Raw genomic sequence first — 26,893 nt, forward strand, 5'->3', positions numbered from 1 at the left:
AGCTCCTGACCTCATTACAGCCTTGGTTCAAACATGGACAAAAGAGCTGAACTCAAGAGGAGAGGTGAAAGTGACTGCCCTTGACATCAAGGCAGCATTTGACCGAGTATGGTATCAAGGAGCCCTAGCAAAACTGGAGTCAATGGGAATCAGGGGGAAAACCCTCCGCTAGTTGGAGTCATACCTAGCGCAAAGGAAGATGGTTGTGGTTGTTGGAGGTGAATCATCTGAGCTCCAGGACATCACTGCAGGAGTTCCTCAGGGTAATGTCCTGCGCCCAACCATCTTCAACTGCTTCATCAATGACCTCCCTTCAATCATAAGGTCAGAAGTGGGGATGTTCACTGATGATTGCACAATGTTCAGCACCCTTCGCGACTCTTCAAATACCGAAGCAGTCCGTATAGAAATGCAGCAAGACCTGGACAATATCCAGGCTTGGGCTGATAAGTGGCAAGTAACATTCGCGCCACACAAGTACCAGGCAATGACCATCTCCAAGAGAGAATCTAGCCATCTCCCTTTGACATTCAATGGTATTATCATTGCTGAATCCTCCACTATCAACATCCTAGGGGCTACCATTGACCAGAAACTGAACTGGAGTAGCCATATAAATACCATGGCTACACTAGCAGGTCAGAGGCTAGGAATCCTGAGGCAAGTAATTCACCTCCTGACTCCCCAAAGCCTGTCCACCATCTACAAGGCACAAGTCAGGAGTGTGATGGAATATTCTCCACTTGCCTGGATGGGTGCAGCTCCAACAACACTCAAGAAGCTCGACACCATCCAGAACAAAGCAGCCTGCTTGATTGGCACCCCATCTGCAAACATTCACTCCCTCCACCACCGACGCACAGTGGCAGCAGTGTGTACCATCTACAAGATGCACTGCACTAAGGCTCCTTAGACAGCACCTTCCAAACCCACGACCTCTACCAACTAGAAGGACAAGGGCAGCAAATACATGGGAATGCCACCACCTGCAAGTCCCCCTCCAAGTCACACACCATCCTGACTTGGAGCTTCACTGTCGCTGGATCAAAATCCCAGAACTCCCTTCCTAACAGCACTGTGAGTGTACCTACCCCATATTGACTGCAGCGGTTCAAGAAGGCAGCTCACCACCACCTTCTCAAGGGCAATTAGGGATGGGCAATAAACGGTGGCCTTGCCACCGATGCCCACATCCCATGAATGAGTAAAAAAAGCCTTCTACTCTTATCTCCCGAGGAGCAAACCTTGCTTTAAAAGTTGCATCAAGCTGCACTGTCTGCAGAGCTGAGCAGGAGCCATGCCCTGAGCTGTGCTGCTGCAGCACAGGCTTGTGAGTTTGTAGGTGGGAGGGGCCCTGGCATCGGGGTCACCTAATGGTGCATGAATGTAGTGATGGCGGGAAGGGATCCACACCAAAACACAACACTGCACTGATCTCTACGGCTGAAACTACGGATACTTTTGTCTTGCTGGCTCAGGGCAAAACCGGGAGTGCGCCCAAATCGCCTTTGATCTCGACTCACACAGTCGCTCTCGGATGTGAGAGCTGTGATCCAGTCATGGTGCTTTAAGTAGGGCTTCTGACTTGTTTCAGCAGTTGATCAATGCTGACAACTCATTACCCTTGCCATACGTTGGAGTATTTTTTCTAGATTAATACAAAGCTGAAGGGCAGGCATAGAGATTCAGCACAGAGCTTTTTTGGACACTTGCCATTGCTTCAGCTTACAACTGCTAGCTGACTACGCAAGAGAACTGAAAGACATAATACTGCATCACTTCCTGTGATATACATATCAGCATCATCATATATTTAAATTATTATATTGAACATACGAACAAAATACACAATCACAACCACCAGCGGACCATGGCTGCACTGTGAAACAGCTACATGATGCACGGCAGCAACTTACCAAGGTTTCTTCAACAGCACCTTCCAAACCCATGCCCTCTACTGATTAGAAACATAGAAACATAGAAAATAGGAGCAGTAGTTGGCCATTTGGCCCTTTGAGCCTGTCCACCATACATTATGTTCATGGCTGATCATCCAACTCAGTAACCTGTTTCCGCTTTCCCCCCATATTGTTTGATCCCTTTCGCTCCAAGAGCTATATCTAACTCCTTCTTGAAAACATACAATGTTTTGGCCTCAACTGCTTTCTGTGGCAGCTAATTCTCTGGGTGAAGAACTTTCTCCTCATCTCAGCCCTGAAAGGTTTACCCAGTAACCTTAGACTATGACCCCTGGTTCTGGACTCCCCACCATCAGGAACATCCTTCCTGCATCTACCTTGTCAAGTCCTGTTAGAATTTTATAGGTTTCTACGAGATCCCCCCTCACTCTTCTGAACTCCAGCAAATATAATCCTAACCGACTCAATCTCTCCTCATATGTCAGTCCCGCCATCCCAGGAATCAGTCTGGTAAACCTTTGCTGCACTCCCTCTGCAGCAAGAACATCCTTCCTCAGATAATATTCCGGGTGTGGCCTCACCAAGGCCCTGTATAATTGTAGCAAGACATCCCTGCTCCTGTACTCGAATCCTCTCACTATGAAGGCCAACATACCATTTGCTTTTTTTACCACCTGTTGCACCTGCATGCTTACCTTCAGCGACTGAAGTACAAGAACACCCAAATCACATGTCAGACTGAGTTCTATGTTGTCAACTCAAGCAATGGAAAACTGCTAAGTTTCAAAACTGCCAGCGAATTGAAGCTGATCATGATTAACACCATCAGAGGACAGAACTCCCTGATAAAAGAAGACATCTTTAAGAAGTAGCCACTTCCACAATTCACATCTACTCAAGCCTACATTCACTCAATAGAAAGCTTGGGGGATAGAGACAAGAGTCAAAAACAAAGGCTAAAGTCACATGCAGACTGGCGGATGCACACAAAAGATAATGAGATAAAAGGAGACAAAGTCCTGGTTCGACAAGCGAAAACATCAAAAATTAGTTCACCATTTGATCCAAAAGTGCTTATGGTAGTTCAGAAAAGGAAACGTGATCATAGCGAAGAGAGGGAACTACATTGTGAAAGATATGTAACCTTCAAAAGAATCAATGGAATCATAGAATCATAGGATGTTTAAGGCATAGAACAAGGCCACTTGGCCCATCATGTCTGTGCCAGCCAAAAAGCAATCCACCTATTCTCATCCCACCTTCCAGCATTTGGTCTGTAGCCCTGCAGCTTACAGCACTTGAGGTGCATATCCATGCTCTGAGTTCATCTGCATTATCTGTAAGGCTTCTTGCATTAAAGTAAATGCAGTTTAGCCTACCAGACCTTCCACGCTCCCTGTCCTGCCCCTGCCTGGCCTGCCTACTGGAATTGCTTTCTTTAACCTCTACATTTGCCTCAACTATCTCATCGGCGAGACTACTACTTTAGGTCCCACTCCCTTGCCAGACTAGTTTAAACCCTCCCGAGTAATACTAGCAAACCTCCCCACAAGGATATTGGTCACCCTCCAGTTCAGATGCAACCTGTCCCTCTTGTGCAGGTCACCTCTGCACCAGAAGAGATCCCAATGATCCAAGTAGCTGAAGCCGTCTCGCCTACATCAGCTCTTCAGCCACGCATTCATTTGCCTTATCCTCCTATTCCTACCCTCACTAGCACGTGACACAGGGAGTAATCCTGAGATTACAACCCTAGCGGTCCTGCTTTTTAACCTTCTGCCTAACTCCCTATAATCACTTTGCAGGACATCATCTCTCTTTCTGCCTGTGTCGTTAGTACCAATATGGACCACGATCTCTGGCTGCTCACCCTCCCCTTTCAGAATGTCCTGTGGCCGCTCCGAGACATCCTTGACCCTAGCACCAGGGAGGCAACATGCCATCCTGGAGTCTCGTTTGCGGCCACAGAAATGCCTATCTGCACCCTTACGATAGAATCCCCTATCACTATAGCTCTTCCACCCCTTTTCCGCCCCTGCTGTGCAGCAGAACCCTCCATGGTGCCACAAACTTGACTGTTGCTGCTTTCCCCTGGGAGATCATCCCCCCCAACAGTATCCAAAGTGGTATATCTGTTTGAGAGGGGGATGGCCACAGGGGACTCCTGCACTACCTGCCTGCGCCTACTACTCCGTCTGGTGGTCACCCATCTCTTTTCTGCCTGTGCAGCCATTACCTGCGGTGTGACCACCTCACTAAACATGCTATCCACGACATCCTCAGCATCGCAGATGCTCCAGAGTGAATCCACCCGCAGCTCCAGCTCCGTAATGCGGGTAGTCAGTAGCTGCAGATGGATACACTTCCTGCACACATGGTCGTCAGGGACACTGGAAGCGTTCCTGATTTCCCACATAGCACAGGAGGAGCTATGTCATTATCTAAGGAAGGATATACTTGCCATAGAGGGAGTGCAATGGAAATTCACCGGTCTGATCCCTAGGATGGCACGATTGTCCTATAAGGAGAGATTGAGGAGACTGGGCCTGTATTCGCTAGACTTTAGAAGAATGAGAGGTGAGCTCATTGAAGCAATCAAAATTCTTACAGAGCTCAACAAGGTTGATGCAGGGAAGGGATGTTTCCGCTGGCTGGGGGTCTAGAACCAAGGGACACAGGCCGGAATTTTACGCCACCCAAACGAGCCAGATGGTGGCAGGGGTTGAGAGGGGGTGGGTGGGGGCAGTGGTGGCGTAAAATGGAGTGGGAGGCTCTGGGAGGCTTTGCCGACCCGCTCATGCCTCTGCCCCCACCTTTACGTAGGGTGAGGGGGCAAGAAATGGCCTGCCTGTCCCAGGCCAATCAAGGCCCTTAAGTGGCCACTTAATTGGAAAAGCAGGCAGCTTCCATTCGTCCCAGGGGGCACTGCTTATCGGGCACAGGATGCCCGGTAGAGGGTCGCCTCTGCTACCCCAACCACCCCCAAGACCCAAAATGGCCCCCCCTTCCCCCCAAACAACTACCCTTGCCTCGCCAGGGCTTAACTGATTACCCCCGGCGAGGCAACCAAAACTTACCTGGACTCCCGGCTCCATATCTTCCTGTGTGGTCGACTGGGCTGCAGTCCCAGCGGTGGCCACCGCTCCTGGTGACGCAGCTGGGGCTGAGTTGCCGGCTCGCTGATTGGCCAGCAGCTGACTGGGGTGGGACTGCCTCCCTCAAGCAGGTGGAAGTCCCACCTCGGAACTCGTAAAATGCGGGTCGAATCCCCAGGCTAGGTGGAAGCGGACTCGCCACCGACCTTTCAGTCGACCTTTCACCCAACGTGAAATCCCCAGTCTCAAAATAAGAAGTAGTCCATTTAGGACTGAGGAGGAATTTCTTCACTCAGACGGTGGTGAATGTTGGGAATTTTCTACTCGAGAGGGTTGTGGAGGCTGAGTTATTGAGTATGTTCAAGACTGAGATCGATAGATTTCTAGATATTAAAGATATCAAGGAATAAAAGAAAAAGAACAAAGAACAGTACAGCACAGGAACAGGCCATTCGGCCCTCCAAGCCTGCACCGATCTTGATGCCTGCCTAAATTAAAACCTTCTGCACTTCCGGGGACTGTATCCCTCTATTCCCATCCTATTCATGTATTTGTCAAGATGCCTCTTAAACATTATTATCATACCTGCTTCCACCATCTCCCCTGGCAGCAAGTTCCAGGCACTCACTCTGTGTAAAAAACATGCCTCGCACATCCCCTCTAAACGTTGCCCTTTGCACCTTAAACCTATGTCCCCAAGTAACTGACTCTTCCACCCTGGGAAAAAGCTTCTGACTATCCACTCTGTCCATGCCGCTCATAACTTTGTAAACCTCTATCAGGTCGCGCCTCCACCTCTGTCGTTCCAGTGAAAACAATCTGAGTTTATCCAACCTCTCCTCATAGCTAATGCCCTCTAGACCAGGCAACATCCTGGTAAACCTCCTCTGTACCCTCTCCAAAGCCTCCACATCCTTCTGGTAGTGCGGTGACCAGAATTGTACACAATATTCCAAGTGTGGCCTAACTAACGTTCTGTACAGCTGCAGCATGACTTGCGAATTTTTATACACTAGGCCCCAATCGATGAAGGCAAGCATGCCATATGCCTTCTTGACTACCTTATCCACCTGCGTTGCAGGGGGATATTGCAGGAAAATGATGTTGAGGTAGAAGATCGGCCATGATCTAGTTGAATGGCGGAGCGGGGCCGAATGGACTACTCCTGCTCCTATTTCCTATGTCCCTATGAATCTGCTTTGACCACGCTTTCAGGCAGTGTATTCCAGTTCACTAAAACAGCACCAGCAAAAGAACTAGGTGTATCACTGCAGTCATCACAGCATTAGCTGTCACAAGAACACAAGAAATAAGAGCATAAGTAGACCATATGGCCCTTCAAGCCTGCTCCGCCATTCAATATGATCATGGCTGATCTTGGGCTTCAATTCCACTTTCCTGTCCACACTCCATATCCCTTGATTCCCTGTGAGACCATAAATCTATCTATCCCAGCCTTAAATGTATTCAATGGTGGAGCATACACAACCCTCTGGGGTAGAGAATTCTAAAGATTCACAACCCTTTGAGTGTAGTAATTTCTCCTCATCTCAGTCCTGAATGATCAGCCCCTTATCCTGAGACTGTGTCCCCGTGTTCTAGATTCCTCGACCACTGGGAACAATCTCTCAGCTTGTACCCTATCAAGCCCTTTCCGAATCTCATATGTCTCAATTAGATCGCCTCTCATTCTTCTAAACCCCAGAGGGTATAGGCCCAATTTACTCAGCCTCTCATCATAGGACAACCCCCTCATCCCAGGGACCAATTTAGTAAATCTTCACTGCAATGTCTCCAGTGCAAGTATATCCTTTCGTAAATGTGGAGACCAAAACGGCATACAGTATTCCGGGTGCGGTCTCACAAAAACCCTGTACAATTTTAGGAAGACTTCTTTATTCCTGTACTCCAATCCCCTTTGTAATAAAGGCCAACATGCCATTTGCCTTCCTAATAGCCTGCTGCACCTGCATGTTAACTTTGTGTTCCTTGTACGAATACCCCAGGTTTCTCTGAACATCAATACTTACCAGTTGCACACCTTTTAAAAATATTCTGCTTTTCTATTTTTACGACCAAAGTGCACAACTTCACACTTCCCTACATTATACTCCATTTGCCATCTTGTTGCCCACTCACTTAACCTCTCTATATCTCTTTGCAGCCTCTCTGTGTCCTTCCCGTAGCTTATCTTTCCACCGAGCTTTGTATCATCAGCAAACTTAGATACATTACACTGTCGCTTCATCCAAGTCATTAATATAGAGTGTAAATAGCTGAGGCCCCAGCACTGATCCTTGTAGCACCCCACTATTCACTGCCTGAAACTTGAAAATACCCCATTTATGCCCACTCTCTGCTTCTTGTCTGTTAATCAATCCTCCAGCCAAGCTAATATATTACCCCCAACACCATGAGCCCTTATCTTGCCTATTAATCTTTTATGTGGCACCTTATCAAATGCCTTTTGAAAACCCAGGTATACTACATCTACTTCTTCTTCTTTCTTTTGGGCCTCCTTATCTCGAGAGACAATGGATACGCGCCTGGAGGTGGTCAGTGGTTTGTGAAGCAGCGCCTGGAGTGGCTATAAAGGCCAATTCTGGAGTGACAGGCTCTTCCACAGGTGCTGCAGAGAAATTTGTTTGTCGGGGCTGTTGCACAGTTGGCTCTCCCCTTGCGCCTCTGTCTTTTTTCCTGCCAACTACTAAGTCTCTTCGACTCGCCACAATTTAGCCCTGTCTTACTACATCTACTGGTTCCCCTTTATCTACCCTACCAGTTACATCCTCAAAAGACTCTAATAAATTTATCAAACAGGATCTCCCTTTAGTAAAACCATGCTGACTGGTTCTAATCAGACTATGCTTTTTCAAGTGCAATGTTAAGAATTCTTTAATAATAGTTTCCAGCATCTTCCCAATGACTGATGTTAGACTAACTGGCCTGTAGTTGTGTTTTCTCTCTACCTCCTTTCTTGAAAAGCGGTGTAACATTTGCCAACTTCCAATATGATGGGACTATTCCTGAATCTAAGGAATTCTGGAAAATCATAGCCAGCACATCCACTATCTCTCCAGCTATCTCTTTCAGAACCCTAGGATGTAGGCCATCTGGTCCTGGGGACTGGTCAGATTTTAGTCCCTCAAGTTTCTCCAATACTTTTCTCGGCTGATATCAATATCCTTAATTTCCTTATTCTTTTTAGCCCCTGGTTACTGCCTATTTCTGGTATGGAACTTGTGTCTTCTACTGTGAAGACTGACACAAAATATTTGGTCAGTACCTCTGCCATTTCCTCATTCCCCATGATGATTTCTCCTGTCTCTGCCTCTAAGAGACCAATGTCTACTTTAGCTACTCTCTTTTTATGTACTTATAAAAGCTCTTACAATCTGTTTTTATATTGCTGGCTAGTTTACTCTCATATTCTAGTTTTTTCCTTTTTATCAACTTTTTGGTGGCCCTTTGCTGGTTTCTAAAACATTCCCAATACTCAGACTTGCTACTATTTTTTGCAACATTCTAAGCCTCTTCTTTTAGTCTAATACTCTCCTTAACTTCCTGAGTGAGCCATGGATGGGTCTTTCTTGACAAGTTTTTGTTTTTGAACGGAATGTACTTCTGTTGAACCCTTTGAATTGTTCCTTTAAATGTTTCCCACTGTTTATCTACTGCTATACCTTCCAGTCTATTTATCCAATTAATCTTAGCCAGTTCTCCCCTCATAACTTCATAATTGGCTTTGTTTAAGTTTAAGATTCTTGTTTGTGATTGAAATGTGTCACTTTCAAACTTAACATAAAATTCAATAGTATTATGATCACTATTTCCCAATAGATCTTTTACTATGACATTGCTTATTAACCCTGCTTCATTACACAATACGACATCTAAGATAGCTTTATTCCTAGTCGGTTGTACAATGTATTGCTCCAAGAAACAGTCATGAAAGCATTCTACAAATTTATCTTCTCGACCACTGTTGCCAATTTGATTGTCCCAGTCTATATGCAGATTAAAGCCTCCCACAATTAATACATCACCGTTTTTTACATGCTCCAATAATTTCCCATTTAATGTTCTGTCCAATAATATAACTACTGTTAGGGGGCCTGTAAACTACTCCGACCAGTGTTTTCTGACTCCTGCTATTCCTAATTTCCACCCAAACTGATTCTACTTTATGATCTTCTGAGGACAGATCCCTTCTTATTAATGTCCTTATGCCATCCTTTACTATCAGAGCTACCCCTCCCCCTTTGCCATTCTGTCTGTCTCTCCGAAATATTGTGTACCCCGGAATATTTATTTCCCAACCTTGATCTCCTTGTAATCTCGGTTGTGGCAATTAGATCTAGATCATTTACCTCTATTCGTGCCTCTAGTTCATCTATCTTATTACAGATGCTTTGTGCATTCAGATAAAGGAAGTTTAATCTCATTTTTTACCTCTATTCCCTGCAATGACCTTATTTGTCAATGTACAATTTTTGTTAAACTCTCTGTCCCTTCCTGCCCCATTCTGTTGGGAGTTATCCACATCACTATCCTACTCCCATGCCCTAACCTCTCTCTTTGGATTTCTAAATTTCCCTTTACCCAAACCCTACCCACCCCACCCCCACCCTCTGTTAGTTTAAAGTCCTGTCCACAGCCCTAGTATTGCGATTGACTAGGACACTGGTTCCAGCCCGGTTCAAGTGAAGCCCATCCCAATGGAATAGCTCCCTCTTCCCTGAGTACTGATGCCAGTGTCTCAAGAATCGAAACCCCTTCTTCCCACACCACTATCCAGAGATGATTACCTTTGATGTTCTGCCTTTTAGTTTGGACCCTAACTCCTCAAATTCTCTAAGCAGACCATCATTTCTGGTTCTACCTTTGTCATTGGTTCCCACATGGACCACGATAACTGGATCCTCTCCCTCCCACTCCAGGTTCCTCTCCAGCCGCAATGAGATGTCCTTAACCCTGGCTCTGGGCAGGCAACACAGCCGTCGAAGCTCCCAGTCGCTGTTACAGAGAACAATAGCTGTAACCCCCCCTGACTATACTGTCTCCTATCACTAACACATTCCTCTTCGCTCCCCACACTAGAATGGCATCTTTCACCATGGTGCCATGGTCAGTCCGCTCATCCACCTTGCAGTCCTTCTCTTCATCCACACAGGTAAAAAGGACCTCGTACCTGTTGGCCAAGATCAGGGGCTGAGGCTCAGGTTCCATCTGAAAAACTTCCACCAGCTCATATGTCCAATCTAATCCAAAGTTGTGCAAACATTCTCAATTTCAGTAGTGAGATGGGTAGTGTCCACAGCAATCCCTTGATTCAAACACTGAAGCATTTGAAACCTTGTACTCCATTTCTGCATCTCTTTCTTCCAAATAGCAGCAGGATTAGAGTTGAAGTCAGGTTGCTGTAGACTCGGATTCTCAGGATGCCATTTTTAAGTCCATTGGTCTGCAACTACTTTGTGTTGATAGAATTGCAAATAACAGCACTCCACAATTAGAAGAGATTGATTGGAGCAGGTCATTAGTAAAATCGGGTCGCGGTGTGGGGTCCGGTAGATTTCTGCGGGGAGAGGCCCGCCTCGACCCGCCATGTTGAGAAGGGCCCGCCACATATTACCGGCGATGGGAGGACCTCTGTGCGGCCCCCCCACCCTGCCTGGCAGCGGGCCCTTCATCTGCATATTTAAATTAACATTAATAATATGTAAATGTACGTACATGCAGGCGGCAGCCGTCCTACGCCGATTTTATGGCCGCCATTCGTGCTTCGCGCACCTTCGAAACTCCATTAAATTTTCAGGGCGGGACGGGTGGGGGAGCGGAGAAAATAATTTTGATTGGTTGTGTGAATGGTGGGAAGGGGGTTGAAGGTTGTGAGGGGTAAAGTTCAGTTAGGGAAAAAGTCATTTTTTGGTTATCCCGGGCAATGTATTGACCACTGGGGGAGTTCCGGAAGGGCCTCTATTACAACAGTTTTTATTTAATAAAAATTAATAATGCTACACCTTTAAAAATGGTAATTTTTGCTAAGGGCTTAAAGCCCTTTAAAAACGGCGTCCAGTACCTGTGCGGTGGTGCCGGATGCCGTTGCCGGGGACGCAATGTCTGCCCCCTCTATGTCATAGGTGCGGCCGCTCCACCCCCTCTATTTAAATGAGCCCACGTGCGTAATATCATGGGGGCTTCTTGGCGGCACTTCCGTGTCAGAGGGCTGCCGAGTTGTAAGTGCGCAGCAGAGCGTGGCGCATGACTAAAATTCAGCCCATCAAATCCGTTACAAGGACTCAAGTTATGCATGCACAATTGCCCACATATCCACAATTATGGATTCATTTAACTGCCAAACTTCAGCATTGTGTGAGGGGGATTGTTCCATACAGGATGTTAAAGTACCATTGTCTTGATTGATATTATTGCATATGTAGTTGTTGTCAAACATCCAACAAAATCTCAGATCAATTTCCAAGTCGAACCAAGTAAAAAAAAATCCTGACCCGAGCCCAACAGAACCACATCCGACCCGAGCCCGACCCAGCCCGAGTCCTTCCATCTTTTCCCACGCCTGACCCGACCATCAGTTAACTTACCTTCCATTTTTCATTTTCTTGCTGATCTGCACAAGCTTAAAATAACTGTAACAAAACCATCTTTCTAGTCAAAAAACTAAATTAACAGTGGAGCCACTTACCTGTGATAGACCGTGTCTGGCCCAGCCCAACCTGTGCCCGAATGCTGAACCCGACACATGTCGTCGGGTCCCATCGGGTTCGGGTCGGGTCAAGTAGCTTTGTTATATAGAGTGTGCATTGTACTGTCATCATGACATTGTCACTCAAGTAACCAAAATTTACAATGGAAAATGCAACAGGGCCACAAACAAACAACCGTTAAACTGGCAATCCCCGAGGTGGGCTGACTCTCAGACCCAAATGGTCCCAGGAGTGCGAGCCGAGTCCAGCAACCAATTCTGGCTGAAAAAAGATTAAATGATAATTCTTCCTAATTCATTCAAACGCAATTGCACATTTTGGCAAAGGCTGGCTCACACTGTCTCAATTAGCCCCTGCATTGTTAAATTCCCTAATTTCATCAAGACTGAATGGATATTCTGCTTGAAATTAATTGAGCCATTGGGGACATTCCAATCCTCTGTCATTATAATTTTGTGTACCCATTCCTTTGTTTCAACCTGGGTTATTGGCAGTAATTTATTACTAAGAACCTCCAATAAATTTAGTAACCCCATGCCAACCCATATGGATCCCAAGGTGGTATTGAAAAATCCCCTTAAACTTCTGGTAAATTTCCCCTTCTTGAGTGCTTGAAACAGCACCTCTTATTAATTTATCTTACCAATTCCAATTCCAGAAACAAATGATGCCCAATATATAAATTTACATTCAACAATACTGAAGTTATTGCTCGGTGAATTAAATTTAAAAAACAGCTGTCAGCAGAAAGGATTAACTCTTTTGTAGGTTTATAAGAAGGCAGATTAGCAACATCAGTATTAATCTTAAACATTCCGTGACACCATGCTGTCGTACAATCCAACTACAAGATGTCTTCAGATCGTTATCAAACACACAACAGCAGAAATCCCCCACCCACATCCACCCCGCCCCAGCATTTTTTCTAGTCGCACATTCCAGAACCACGGAGATGATTAAACAATTAAACTACCTCAAGTCACTGATTCCTTGGCATTGGTCAGAAATTCAAAAAATACCAATTATTTACGTGACAGTCTCATGTCAAGTACTTGAGTACTTGCAAACAATTTACAGCAACCGGAATTTAATTGTGGCCACATTAAATTCGGGTTTTCACAATTTAATAGTTTAGTGCACCTCAATAATTCCATTTTAATTCAAACCAATATTTTATTAACCAAATACAATACAGAACAGAAAGTAAAACAAGCTTAAAAAACAGTAAATTACATCAGCTTTTTATTTTCTTCAGATGGTTTTCCAAATGACTGTAAAAATACTGAATATAACTGAAGGAAAAGGTTTTTACAGTGAAATAAAACCTGCAAAATTCTTATACAAAACAGTTAAAGAGGGCGGAGCTTCCTACAGCTTGTGGGCTCTGAAACATTTACACAGGCTTTTTTTTAAAGGTTCAATGCAAAAGAACTCCCACAACGTGTGACAGCAGAGAAGGGACAGAATCCTACCCTTTTCTCCTTTATCCTATCAGAGAGTAATTTAATAGCTTTTCTCTTCAAACTAATTTACAATTTCTGATAATAAAAGCAAAACCCTATGGATGCTGGAAATCTGAAATAAAAACACAAAATGCTAAAATTACTCAGCAGGTCTGGCAGCATCTGTGGCGAGAGAAACAGGGTTAACGTTTCTATGACCTTTCATTAGAACATTAGAATTCCTGATTATTTCTTATTTGTCAAAACCTGAGGAAGGAGGCCCCAATCACAGACATGCAGTGACAGTGCTTTTAAACATTCAAATTACTCTAAGACATTGCTTTTCACAGTTGCACAAGTAAACTTTAATCAAAATAAAATCTACAACAGTGTTTTTAAATTAAAATATTATTTCAAGTTTTCCCCAATTCTAGGCGCACAATCTTAAATTGAAATGTATACACTCAATAATCACATTCAGAATTTTACAAATTAGAAATATTGATCTCTGTAATAAGTTATGAACTCAGTGTCAAATTTTATGTGATATTCCTAGGTCTTGAGCCCAAGGAATATTCACATAGTTTAAATCAGTTTAAAGGCCAAGAACATGACTCAAGTTTCTCAAAAATAATGGGCTGAACTTTACCAGCCCATCGATGTTGGGGGTCGTGCTGAAGGGGCCCAGAAAATTCTTCTGGGAGAGGTCCTCGATGCCGGGAAGGCCACACCCCATTTTTCCGCCAGCGGCCTCCCCTACCGCTAGGCGAGAAAAACCTCATTAGCATATTTAAATGAATGATAATGAAAGAATAATAGCCTACCTTTCCACGACGGCTGTCCCACACCGATATTCCAGCCTGGGGCCGGAAATCCTGTGCCTTCGGATCCCTGTTCGGAGATCTGAAGTGGAACACTGGTGAGGAGGGGGCAGGAGTGAAGTCTTTAGGGTGGGAAGGAGGGAACAAGGAAAATTGTTTCAATTGGCTGAGGGTAAGGTAGGAAGGGGTTGAAGGGCAAAGAAGAGATGAAAGGCCAGGACCGGCAAAACAGTGTTTTTGGGGGGAGAAAGGGAATTTAAAAACTTGTTAGGTCATGGGGGGCGGGGAGGGGGTGAAAGAGGGACTTTGTTTGTTTTGAGATTGTGAAAATTGAAAACACTGTTGCATTTCACTTTAAAAATGTAAATATCTTGCAAGGGCTTGAAGCCCTTTTAAAATGGCACCAGCACCTACACAGAGGCACCGGACACTTTTGCTGGGGACAGAGTGCCTGTCCCCTCTACGTCATCGGGGTCGGGCGTCTGCCCCCTCCATGTTAATGAGCCACCACGCGAAATATCGTGACAGCTCCGCAATGCACATCTTGTGCGTGCGCCACGCGATTCCAGAAGCTCGGAGGCGAGCTATTAAAATTCAGCCCAATATGTGTACATATACATAGAGAAAATAATTAAACTTAAAATAGCACACGCTTGTAGAAAAGACATTGGGTCGGATTTTATGGGGGAGTTGATGGTGAACTGTCAGCGTTCACCGTCATTGCCCCTCTGAAACTGACCACAACCTCGGGATGTCGGGCAATGCGCATGAAATCATGAAGATGCAATCTGTCACTCAGTGCTCCACCACAGGCTACATTGTGCACTCTGCCCCCCTACCCCATCCACCAGAGCTGGTAATCACTGAAATCAGTGAGAATTTCAACATCCCCACTCCCACATTGCCAATGGAAACCCCTTAAAAAGTTACACCTTGTTCAATCAGATGTAACTGGGATTTTAATGGAAGTGTCATTAATCAAATTTGATGATCAACCCTGATAAAATAATGTTATATTCACGGAGTACTGTTACAGGATTAATTAGCAGATTTTTTAAGCTGAATTTTTAAAAATAACTTATTTTAAAAGATTATTTTTTCAGAATATTTTAGTTTCTACATTCATCCCATATGTATGGTCCAATCTTTAATTTGCTCTAAGCAAAAATTGTTAAAACTGCTTTTAATTTAGTGCTTTTAGTTTCCTGGTTGAGGTGGAGGGGCGTCTGTGAAAATCCTTTAATATGATTGGTTGCTTGGACTGCCTGATGACATCACTCCAGCACCACACTATGAATGCCCAGTAAAGAATGCTGCAATCATTTGCAGTACCACTGCACAGCAACAGAGGTGAAATTCTCATCTCTCAGGGTGACTTACTTCATGGACAGTGCTGATCATCCCTGCTTTGGCACTGACCACAAAATGCAGGTTAAACTGCTCAATACTTCCAACATCAAAAACAAGACTACAATGGATTAAATGGCTTTTCGCTCTGTGAACAGGACAGTGCACGGTGCTCACAATGAGAGCACCGCCCAGAGAGTGGTGAACCTGTGGAATTCGCTACCACGGAAAGCAGTTGAGGCCAAAACATTGTATGTTTTCAAGAAGGAGTTAGATATAGCTCTTGGGGCGAAAGGGATCAAAGGGTATGGGGCAAAAGAGGGAACAGGTTACTGAGTCGGATGATCAGCCATGATCATTATGAATGGCGGATCAGGCTCGAAGGGCCAAATGGCCTACTCCTGCTCATAATTTCTATGTTTCTTTGTTTAAAACAGACTCTTTCTTTGAAGACATTGGGCTGGATTTTATAGTGGCCTCGATGTTGGGCTCCGTGGTAGCAGGGGGTGGGGGGGCATGGATTGCCCCGGATGAGGCCCACCATGAACCTCGACGTCGTAAGGGCCCGTCCCGATCTTGCCAGCGGCGGTGAGGCCTCGTGGCGGGCCACCCCACCCCCTCCCCCCGCTCCTCAGCGATAGGACCTGGATTTGAATATTAAAATAAATTAACTCACCTGCATTAATGACGTTCCCGTTGCCTCCTGAAGTGCCGCCGCGATCTTCATCCCAGCAGCCGGCACTGCCGCGCCTTCGAACCCCCGTCTGGGGAAACGAGGCGCAACACCTGTGGGGAAGGGAGAGGCTCAACTGCCCCCTCCGTGTCATCAGGGGGGTGAGGGGAGTGGGGGGGGGAGGTCCGCCCCGGCCATGTTAATGAGCCGCTGCGTATAAGATTGCGGCGACTCTGTGAGGAAAACCGTGTGGGCCGCCATCTTTCACGACCGCCGCTGAGTAACGTACAATCCAGCCCATTATTTCTTACTGAGGTCCGGAAACTTCATCACATTCACAAACTCTCAGAAAATGAAAACCAGTCCAGCTGCCTTTACTTTTTCAAAATAAAAATTAGCTGATGAAAACACTAATTCTGTTTCTTTCTCATAACAATTTTAACTTTTGCTGTGGGCTTTTTAACTTCTTTCTCTTTTTCCTAACCCTTTTGTTACACCTCAAGTATCCAACCCAAGGTTTTATAACATTTGTATGTCATGAAAAGCCTGATATTAACTCTGTTGATGTTAACTCCACATCCTCCTACATTATCACTTTTCTTTCTGTCATATCCTGTAGCTTCGCCACTCCTCTCTCAAGCCATGAATGCCCAAAACCACCAACGGTAGTGTTGCCCTCGCAACCCTCAGAGGGAGTGGTCATGTTCTGGCTTTGTCCACCCGAATGTGCTCCTCACACTCCCTGCATTACTGGAAGGTTGGGTGAACTCTTATGGGGCAACAAGTGTCTGAGGAGCTAACTGCTCCTTCACCATATCTAACACATGGGTTCAGGGTTCAGAAGTCGGAGAAGGTAAGAGGAGTGTGGAAGGGAGGTGGCGGCCATGTTCCCTGTGCCGTAATCTCATTTTCAACTCTTTGACCTGGGAGATCCTTTGAACCCCATCAGGCTTCATCAATTCCTGTCTCCACTGGACATGCCATTACCACTGGCTGCTGCTTTTCCATCACCTTCACAGGTCACGGAGTGGTAGAAACCCCTCTCACAGCCGTGTCCAACCGGTTCTCCGACAACTTTGCATGCTGCTGCTTAGATATTCCTTTCCCTAGATTGTGATTCCTATTCCGTTTAACATCTCATCGCACGATTTGGGGCGCCTTGCTGATGTGTGCAGCCACTCAACAGCACGCTACAATCATTCAAATTAACAGGCAGGACAAAGCTAGTGTGCTGCCTTCAGCGGAAGCGACGGATGTGAATTAATCTCTCATCTTGAAATGCGCCCATTTTCAGGGCTATCGAATTTTGCCCCCTTAAAGTTTACATAACTTTAATAAGCCTAAACATTACAAGAACACTATCCTCTCCGCAGAGTAGTAGATCCATACAACAGAGTCCCAGCAAAAGAGCACAATGCTATGTAGCTCATTCCTGAAAAAACAAGGATCTGGATAAATATCTGATTGGGATTGGAGGTTACAGGATAAGTAGAGCAAGAGGCCATTAGGTAAGTAATAAGCAATGTTCCCTTTAAGCTGCAAGAGTGAACGGCCATGCAGCAATCCGGAATGTGCCAAGCAGGGAACAAACAGGCCATGCACAAACGACATTCCTTTTAAGATGCACGCATGCGTGGCCGCGAGTCAATCTTAAAGCGACCATGCTGTGTTACAAGCTGGCCACACACAGCAAACTGAAGTTAGAGAGAACATTGCCTACAGGACACAGTACTGGGCCAGATTTTCAATGTTCCTTCAGCATTTGGCCATAAAGAAATCCATCCGATTTACATTATCTTTTACGTTACATTTTCCTCTATATGCTGCACCCAGGTGATCCAATACATCCAGGTGCAGGGACATGAAACATTGCCCTAATGGCTCTGGTGTTGCTGGGTGCAGGAAGTGGGTGGGTTATTGAAGATGTCCATGGAAGACTGCAGATCAAACGAACATAGTGGAAATTTGGGTTGGATATTTACACTTGGATTTTGCTTGATGACCCATCGGTGTCGGTGTCTATTGATGTAGAGCTTCAAAGTTACATTCTTTCCTTTAGGAAGCAAAGGAGCTTACGTATTTGGTGCAGACCAGTCGTACAATTCAGCCGCACTTGACGCCTGTTGAAATAACCAGCAGCCTAAGTAAAATGCAGTCCAGTATCGGAGGTGATGCTAATTCCAAAGAGCCTGGCTGTCAGTGGAAGTTCAGGTTTCCCAAACTTCACGTGCCGGAGATACAAGAGCAAATAGAGATACAGAGAAGAATTTCACTCAAGGCAAGTGACTTTGTTTTGGGAATGTAACCCACTCTCACAGCCTGCACCCTGGCTTTTCTCACTCCCTTTCTTGAGGGCACAGACTCACACTAGATTGGGTTCTACAGTTACCAGTGGCTTTCTGGCACCTTGGCCAATTGGGCATAAGAAATAAAATGAAAGAAAGCTTGCATTTATATAGCACCATCTGTGACCTCAGGATGTCCCAAAGTGCTTTACAGCCAATGAAGTACTTTTTGAAGTGTAGTCACTGTTATGTAAGAAACGCAGCGGCTGATTTGCATCCAGCAAGATCCCACAAACAATACTGATAATCTGTTTTTAGTGATGTTGACTGAGGGATAAATAACAGCAAAAATTCCCCAACACTTCTTCAGATTGTGGCATGGGATCTTTTATATGCACCCTGAGAGGGAAAACATTTCTTAATGTAGCCAACAGTAATATCTTGGCTTCAGCTCCCACTGCACTGTGGTCAGTTTTACAATGGGACAATAGATGTTGATTGTTGCAGGTCATTAGCTGTGAAGGAAGCGGAGCTTGGATGATTTATCCTCAGGAGCAGGAAAAGCCATTGGGGTGGTCTCAGAACATCAAAGCAATCTCTAGACAGGTCCTGATAATTTTTAAGAGATATACCGATGATGTGCTCTGCAGCACTGCAGTCCCAGCCATCGTGTTAATAAAATAATGGAAATGCAATTTTAATTGCACTGTGGGAACTCTGTTAAAATATTAGCTTTAAAAAAATTTGCATTTAATTGTCTGATTTCTCTTTCTCTCCCCTCAGGCAATGGATACCGCATTTTACAATGAGTATGAACATAAGGTGCGACCTTGCATAGATGTCATTGACTCACTGAGAGCATTAGGCGTGGATAAGGATCTGGGACTTCCGGCTATCGCAGTGATTGGAGACCAGAGCTCAGGGAAGAGCTCAGTCTTGGAGGCACTGTCCGGGATCTCACTTCCCAGAGGGAGTGGTAAGCGAATTTTGGAATCGATCATTACTTGCTCATCTACATATATATATTCACTCATCCGGCTGTCTGTCCTATGATACAATTAAACCATTATAACAACCACAGCCTGCCCATCTTTCAGGGTAGTTTAACAAGATTACAAAGCTGAACCTAGGAAATTTTTCATTCTGCTAAATGCATTCTTCCCTCCAGCTGCCACCATGGGTATCTTCTCTTACAACTTGCCATGAGGCTGCACCCCAATGGATCCCTGCTTAAAGCCAATCTGAGGCCAAATCCACTGATTTCTTTTGTAACAGGCTCTTTGCCTCTTGCAAGTCTGTTAAACATATCTGAGCTTAGAAGGCAACAGTTTATTGTTCTGCCCCAAAATGAAAAAACCATGCATTCACAAGGGTACTCGGACCTTTCCATTGTCCCAGGTGCTAATACCTGCCTGGTGCATTTACATGTTCTGAATTACTGACTCCTTGTTTACGACCCGAAAGTCTGGAAGGGTGAAGCCCATTGTTCTCCAGGTGTTGGTGCTGTAGTCTCTGGCCAGAATTTTATGGTGGGTGGGGGGGGGGGGGGTGATTTTACGGTCCCCAGGCCCTTAATTGTTTGTGGTGGGACTTTCGCCTCACTGAGGTAGGAAGTCCTGCCTAATGGAGCTGCTGGCCAATCAGCGGACTGGCAGCTCATAGTCCTTAGCAGCGCCACCGGGAGCTGTGGCCACAGCTGGGACTGCAACCCAGTTGAAGAATGAAGATGACGGGGAGCACCAGAAAACGGGTACGTTTTTGGAGCCTCAGCGAGGGCAATTGGTCGGGCACCAGCGAGGCTAGGGGGGCGAGTGGCGTATTGTGCGTTGGGGGCGGTTGGGGTTTCGGAGGCAGCCGTCCATCAGGCACAGGGTGCTCGATCAGGAGACCCCCGCCCCCCAAAGCCGTCAGAAAGCTGTCTGCTTTCATCAGGTGGCTTTTCTGAGGCCTCAGCTGCCCGCCTGCTAACCGTAAAATCACCATGGTGGCCGGCGGGGGCCCTTAAGTGGCCATTAATTGGTCAGTTAAGGGCCTTGATTGGCCTAGGGCGGGTGGGCCATTTCTCCCACTCCATTTTATGCCCCCCTAGCCCTCCCACCACCCTGCCACCAGCCCGCTCTTATGGGGGTCATAAAATTCCGGCCTCTGTTTTTAGAAGACAGTCTTTGATCTGCATTCTCTGTTGTCCTTTCACAGAGTGGAGATGAGGTCAGCTGACCTTCTGGACACCATCTTGATCTTTTAAAAATCACAATTTTTAAGACATAATCACGTTACAAGGTCCAGCATTGAAAACACATGTTGATCCGAATTGGTATGTTTCTTTTTAACCATCAATGTTGTTTTACTGTGCAACAGGAATTGTGACAAGATGCCCATTGGAACTGAAGCTCAAAAACGTCAAAAAGGAGAATGTTTGGAATGGGAGAATAAGCTACAAGGATTACTCAAACATACTCAAAAATGCAACTGAGGTGGAACAAGAAATTCGCAAAGGTTTGTTTCCACAGTATTTAATTCAGTAGTCATTGCCATTTAAGACATGTACTGTGGATTAATGCTCGATCTCCATGTTGAATACTTTGATACTTAATATATTGTAACACAGGGAGGATTAGTTTGAGGAAGATCATTGACAATTTCCTGCCCTAAATGTAATGATTTGTCCCAGATACCGACTTAGTGTTTATGTCCCAAAGTGACATTTTGTCAAATTTTCCTAAATTCGGACAATGCCACCAATTTGATTAAGAGGCCAGCATTTACTCACATGAGAAGGAGGTTTATTTTCTGGTTTCAATAATTCAAGAGATCAAATATTACATTATGTCTTGATATATTTGCCCCCTTTGACACATGAGCTTTCATCAAGTGCATCCCATATTGGCCAATTCTCCATTCAGCTAGCCTTCCCACAGTTAGTCAATTGACCCTGGTGCAATACTGACTGCAGTTTAAGAAAAGGTGCAGCAAGAAGATAAAATATACAGATTTCTTGTATTTTAGAAGATGTGATGGGAAGGTGGAAAATATTCTGAAAGAATGAGATCAAATAGACTTGAGGCCTTTCCTGATCCAAACCCATTTTATGATCTACAAATATATAAACAATTATGAATAGCAAAAGACCTTTGGTTCATATGGCCGGTCGCAACACCTTGTACATCATGTACATACACTCTCACCCCACCAGAAAGCCATGTGAGATCCTGGGAGAGGCAAAAATACCAGCCAAGAAAAGATATGGAACATTCCTTTTCCACCCCCTTAGGAGAATGGAAGTCGTCAATGAGATCACTTTGATAATTCCATGCAATACCTACTGATTATAGAAGGAATTCAGCAAATAGGCATCCACAGCATGAGCTGGCAACCTCTTCCACTGGACCACCATACTCTGGGAAAAGAACCACCTCCTAACATCCAATCTAGTTCTAGCTTGAAAGTGTGACGCTCCCACCTACCCACCCCCCTGCCCACCCCCCCCCCCCCCCCCCAACAATAGGCCCTCACTATCCTATTTACTTGAAACAAGCTGTCTACTTAAATTACCCCTAAATCTACTCTGCTCTAAAGTTTAGAGTCCCAGGTCTCTGAACCTATCTTGACAAATAAGATGCTTCAAACTTAGAGTTAGTCAAGTAACCCACCTCTGCATCCTTCCCAAAGCTTCAATATCACCTACCATGTGAGGAGATCAAAACTAAATAATTCTAACTGAGGCCTAACCAAGGTCTTGCAATAAAAACAGAAAGTGCTGGAAATACTCATCATTGACTTTTCAGGTCTGTGATCTTTCATCAACAAAGGTAAGAAAAGCATTAGGTTTTAAGCAAGTGAAGGGGGGTTGTGGGGGTGGGGAAGAGAACAAAAGGGAAGGTGTGTGATAGGGCAGAGGGCATGAGAGATTAAATAACAAAGAAGTCATGGGAGAAAGGCAAAGAGTGTGTTATTGGTTGTGATGAAAAACAAGCATTAGTCCAGAGAGAGTGTTGATGGCAGAATAATGAGCAGTTCTGTCCATAAATACATGAAAAACAGGTTTAAAAAATAAAATGAAATAATTTTTAAAAATAAATAAAAAAATTTTTAAAAGCCAGTCATGCGCTGAAATTGTTGAACTCAACATCAAGACCGTAAGGCTGCAGAATGCCTAATTGAAAGATGAGATGCTGTTCCTCGAGCTTGCGTTGATGTTCACTGGAACACTGCAGCAGGCCAAGGACAGAACTGCAGCCATGTGAGAGCAGGAGGGTGTGTTGAAATGGCAAGAAACCGGAAGCTTGGGGTCATGCTTTCGGACTGAGCAGAGGTGTTCCGCAAAATGGTCACCCAATCTGCGTTTAGTCTCCCCAATGTAGAGGAGACCACATTGTGAACAGCCAATACAGTATACTACATTGAAGGAAGTACAAGTAAATCGCTGCTTCACCTGGAAGGAGTGTTTGGGGCCTTGGATGGTGAGGAGAGAGGAGATAAAAGGGCAGGTATTACACCTCCTATGATTGCATGGGAAGGGGATGAGGTGTCAGGAGTAATGGAGGAGTGGATCAGGGTGTCACAGAGAGAACGATCCCTTCAGAATACTGACGGGAGGGGAAGGGAAGATGCGTTTGGTGGTGGCATCATGCTGGAAGTGGCGGAAATGGCATAGGATAATCCTTTGGATGAGGAGACCGGTGGGGTGGAAAGTGAGGACAAGGGGATCCCTGTCACGGTTCTGGGAGGAAGGGGAATGGGTGAGGGCAGAAGTGCGGGAAATGGACCGGACATGGTTGAAGGCCCTGTCAACCACAATGCGGGGTAATCCTCAGTTGAGGGAAAAGGATGCCATGTCAGAAACGCTGTTGTGGAAGGTGGTATCATCAGAACAGATGTGTCGGAGACAGAGAAACTGGGAGAATGGGATGGAGTTCTTCAGGAAACAGGGTGTGCGGATGTGTAGTCAAGGTAGCCGTGGGAGTCAGTGGGCTTATAATGAGTAATAGCGGACAGCCTATCCCCAGAGATGGAGACAGAGAAGTTGAGGAAGGGAGGGGAAGTGTTGGAGATGGACCATGTAAAGGTGAGAGAAGGGTGGAAGTTGGAAGCAAAGTTGATGAAATTTTTCAGCTCAGGGCGAGAGCAGGAAACGGCACCGATGCAGTTATCAATGTACCGGAAAAAGAGGTGAGGGAGGGGGCCTGAGTAGGACTGGAACAAGGAATGTTCGACATATCCCACAAAAAGACAGGCATAACTAGGACCCATGCGGGTACCCACAGCAACACCTTTTATTTGAAGGAAGTGAGTGGAATTGAAGGAGAAGTTGTTCAATGTGAGAACAGGTTCAGCCAGACAGAGGAGGGTGGTGGTGGATGGAGACTGGTTGGACCTCTGTTCAAGGAAGAAGCGGAAAGCCCTCAAACCATACTGGTAGGGGTGGAGGTGTAGAGAGATTGGATGTCCATAGTGAAGAGGAGGCAGATAGGGCCAGGAAACTGGAAATTGTCGAAATGACGTAGGGCATCAGAAGAGTCATGGATGTAGCTGGGAAGAGACTGGACCAGGGGAGAAAAGATAGAGTCAAGATAGGAAGAAATAGGTTCTGTGGAGCAGGAAAAGGCTGAAACAATGGGTCTACCAGGACAGTCCTGCTTTGGATTTTGGGAAGGAGGTGGAAGCGGGCTGTCCGGGGTTGTGGGACTATGAGGTTGGAAGCTGTAAAGGGAAGCTCTCCAAAGGAAATGAGGTGAGTGACAGTCCTGGTGACAGTGGCTTGATGTTCGGTGGTGGGGTCATGGTCCGGGGGAGGTAGGAAGAAGTGTTTGAGAGTTGGTGCTCAGTCTCTACAAGGTAGAGGTCGGTACGCCAGACAACAACTGCACCACCCTTGTCTGCAGGTTTGATCACAATGTCGGGGTGAAACCTGAGAGAACAGAGTGCAGCAAGTTTGGCGGGTGACAGGTTACAGTGAGCGAGGGGAGTGGAGAAATTGAGACGGTTGATGTCACGTCAACAGTTTTCAATGAAATGTACAAGATTGGGTAACAGGCCAGAGGGAGGGGTCCAGGTGGGGGGAGAATACTGGAGACAGGTGAACGATCCTCTGGTTAGGGGGAGGACTCCTGGTCGAAGAAGTGAGGCCGGAGGTGAAGACGATGAAAGAAGAGCTCAACGTCATGCCGAGCATGAAATTCATTGAGGTGGGGGCGTAAGGGGGTAATACTGAATCCTTTGTTAAGTACAGATCATTCAGCATCAGAGATGAGAAGGTCAGAGGGTATTGTGAATACAGGACAAGGTGTCAGATTAGGAGAAGTGTTGGGGTCAGAGGGATGTGAAGAGGAAGAAGGGTCTGGAGGGGCATTAGTACCCATGAGCTGCTGGAGCTTGTGTTCCTTAACACCTGAAAGGAAGAGAAAAAGTCTTTTGTTAATGCGTCAGATGAGACGAAGGATGAAATGAAACTGCGGAGCAGAACAGCTTTGAGATAAGGTGAGGCGGTGCTTCTGGAGAGAGAGGTCCAGTGTGTACATGTGGCAGGGAAAGGCAGAGTGTGGATCTCGGGATGCGGCAAGAACAGCAGTCCGAGGAACGTTGTATTTCCCAGAGATACCTGTAATCCTGGGTGTATTCAAAACATGAAGGATGGAACTTCAGCTGGAATCCATGTAGAATAAGTCAGAGCTGGAGACAGTCACTGAAGAAGAAGAAGTAGCTGTGAAAACGAGTTTTGGTCGACAGCTTATCAAACACCAAGAGCGAAATAAAAAGCAATAAAGGTGAACAAGGTAAAAGAGACAAACGGAAATCCCGTCGGAGAGAAAAGCTGAACAAGGAGAACAGAGCAAGGTCTTGCAACAGCAAGTTCACTAATGACTGAGATGCTTACAGATCCATAACAACCATTTGGGCTTTGGATGAATGTAATATCTCAACGACCAGCTTGTGTATCAAAGACAGTCAGTCTAACCTCAGTAGTGGGCATATTATTGGAATCTATTCTGAGAGGCAGGATAAACTGTCACTTAGAGAGCATGGATTAATCAAGGATAGTCAGCATGGATTTGTTAAGGAAGGATCTTGTTTGATCTGCACCTTCTCCTTTGTTATCTCTTGCCCCACCCCCACCTCACTTGCTTATAATCTGTGACTTTTCTAATATTCGTCAGTTCCGAAGAAGGGTCACTGACCCAAAACGTTAACTCTGCTTCTCTTTCCACAGATGCTGCCAGACCTGCTGAGTGATTCCAGCATTTCTTGTTTTTGTTTCAGATTTCCAGCATCCGCAGTATTTTGCTTTTATTTATGATCTTGTTTGACCAACTTGATCGAATTTTTTGAAGAATTATCAAGGAAGATAGATGAGGGTAGTGCAGTTGATGTGGTCTACATGGATTTTAGCAAGGCTTTTGAAAAGGTCCCACATTGCAGACTGGTTAAAAAAATAAAATCGCAGGAAAATGCATCAAGGTGGATACAAAATTGGCTCAGTGGCAGGAAACAAAGGGATATTGTTGATGGCTGTTTTACCAACTAGAGGGCTGTTTCCACTGACATTCCGCAGGGCTCAGTACTGGGCCCCCTGCGTTTTGTGGTATAAACGATTTGGACGTAAATGTAGGGTGCATGATCAAAAAGTTTGCAGACGACACAACGATTGGCTATGTGGTAGATTGCGAGGAGGATAGCGGTAGGCTGCAGGAAGAAATTGATGTTCTGGTCAGATGGGCAGAGAAGTGGCAAATGGAATTCAACTTGGAGAAGTGTGAGGTAATGCATTTGGGGAGGTCAAACAAGGCAAAGGAATACATGATTCATGGGAAAATACTGAGCAGTGCAGAGGAAGTGAGGGACCTTGGAATGAATGTCCACAGATTCCTGAATGTAGCAGGACAGGTTGATAAGGTGGTTAAAAAGGCATACGGAATCCTTTCCTTTATTAGACGAGGTATAGAATATAAGAGCAGGGAGGTTATGCTGGAACTGCATAACTCTTTGTTAGGCCACAACTTGAGTACTGTGTGCAGTTCTGGTCACCTCATTACAGAAAGGATGTAATTGCACTAGAGAGGGTACAGAGGAGATTTACAAGGATGTTGCCAGGACTGGAAAAATGCAGCTATGTGGAAAGATTGGATAGGCTGGGGTTGTTCTCCTTGGAACAGAGAGGGCTGAGGGGAGATCTGATTGAAATGTACAAAATTTTGAGGGGCCTGGATAAAGTGGAGGTGAAGGGCCTACTCACCTTAGCAGAGAGATCAGTGACGAGGGGGCATAGTTTTAAGTGATTGGTAGAAAAATTAGAGGGGAGATGAGGAAAACCTTTTTCACCCAGAGGGTGGTGAGGCTCTGAAACCCAATGCCTAAAAGGGTAGTAGAGACAGAAACCCTCAACTCATTCAAAAGGAGTCTGGATATGGACCTCAAGTGCCGTAATCTGCAGGGCTACAGACCAAATGCTGGAAGGTGGGATTAGAATAGGTAGATTGTTTGGCGGACGGCACAGACACGATGGGCCAAGTGGCCTCTTTCTGCGCCTTAAATTTGCTATGATTCTATGAAGTATAGTGCTGCAGATATCTATTCCTTATTTTTTGC

At 45.5% G+C, this 26,893-nt stretch overlaps 1 protein-coding gene across 1 annotated transcript in view; it reads left to right on the top strand.

Moving 5' to 3' along the window:
• The window catches only part of LOC137374699 (interferon-induced GTP-binding protein Mx3-like), a 108,171-nt gene that overhangs the window by 19,387 nt on the left and 61,891 nt on the right, over positions 1–26,893 (top strand). Inside the window, exons 2-4 of the mRNA XM_068041220.1 lie at positions 18,085–18,303; positions 19,094–19,286; positions 20,669–20,806. Of these exons, the coding sequence (XP_067897321.1) occupies positions 18,175–18,303; positions 19,094–19,286; positions 20,669–20,806 (460 nt within the window). The 5' untranslated portion in view covers positions 18,085–18,174. The remainder of the gene's footprint in view (positions 1–18,084; positions 18,304–19,093; positions 19,287–20,668; positions 20,807–26,893) is intronic.

This window comes from Heterodontus francisci, chromosome 10 (assembly GCF_036365525.1).
Source record: "Heterodontus francisci isolate sHetFra1 chromosome 10, sHetFra1.hap1, whole genome shotgun sequence".
Classification (NCBI taxonomy): Eukaryota; Metazoa; Chordata; class Chondrichthyes; order Heterodontiformes; family Heterodontidae; genus Heterodontus; species Heterodontus francisci.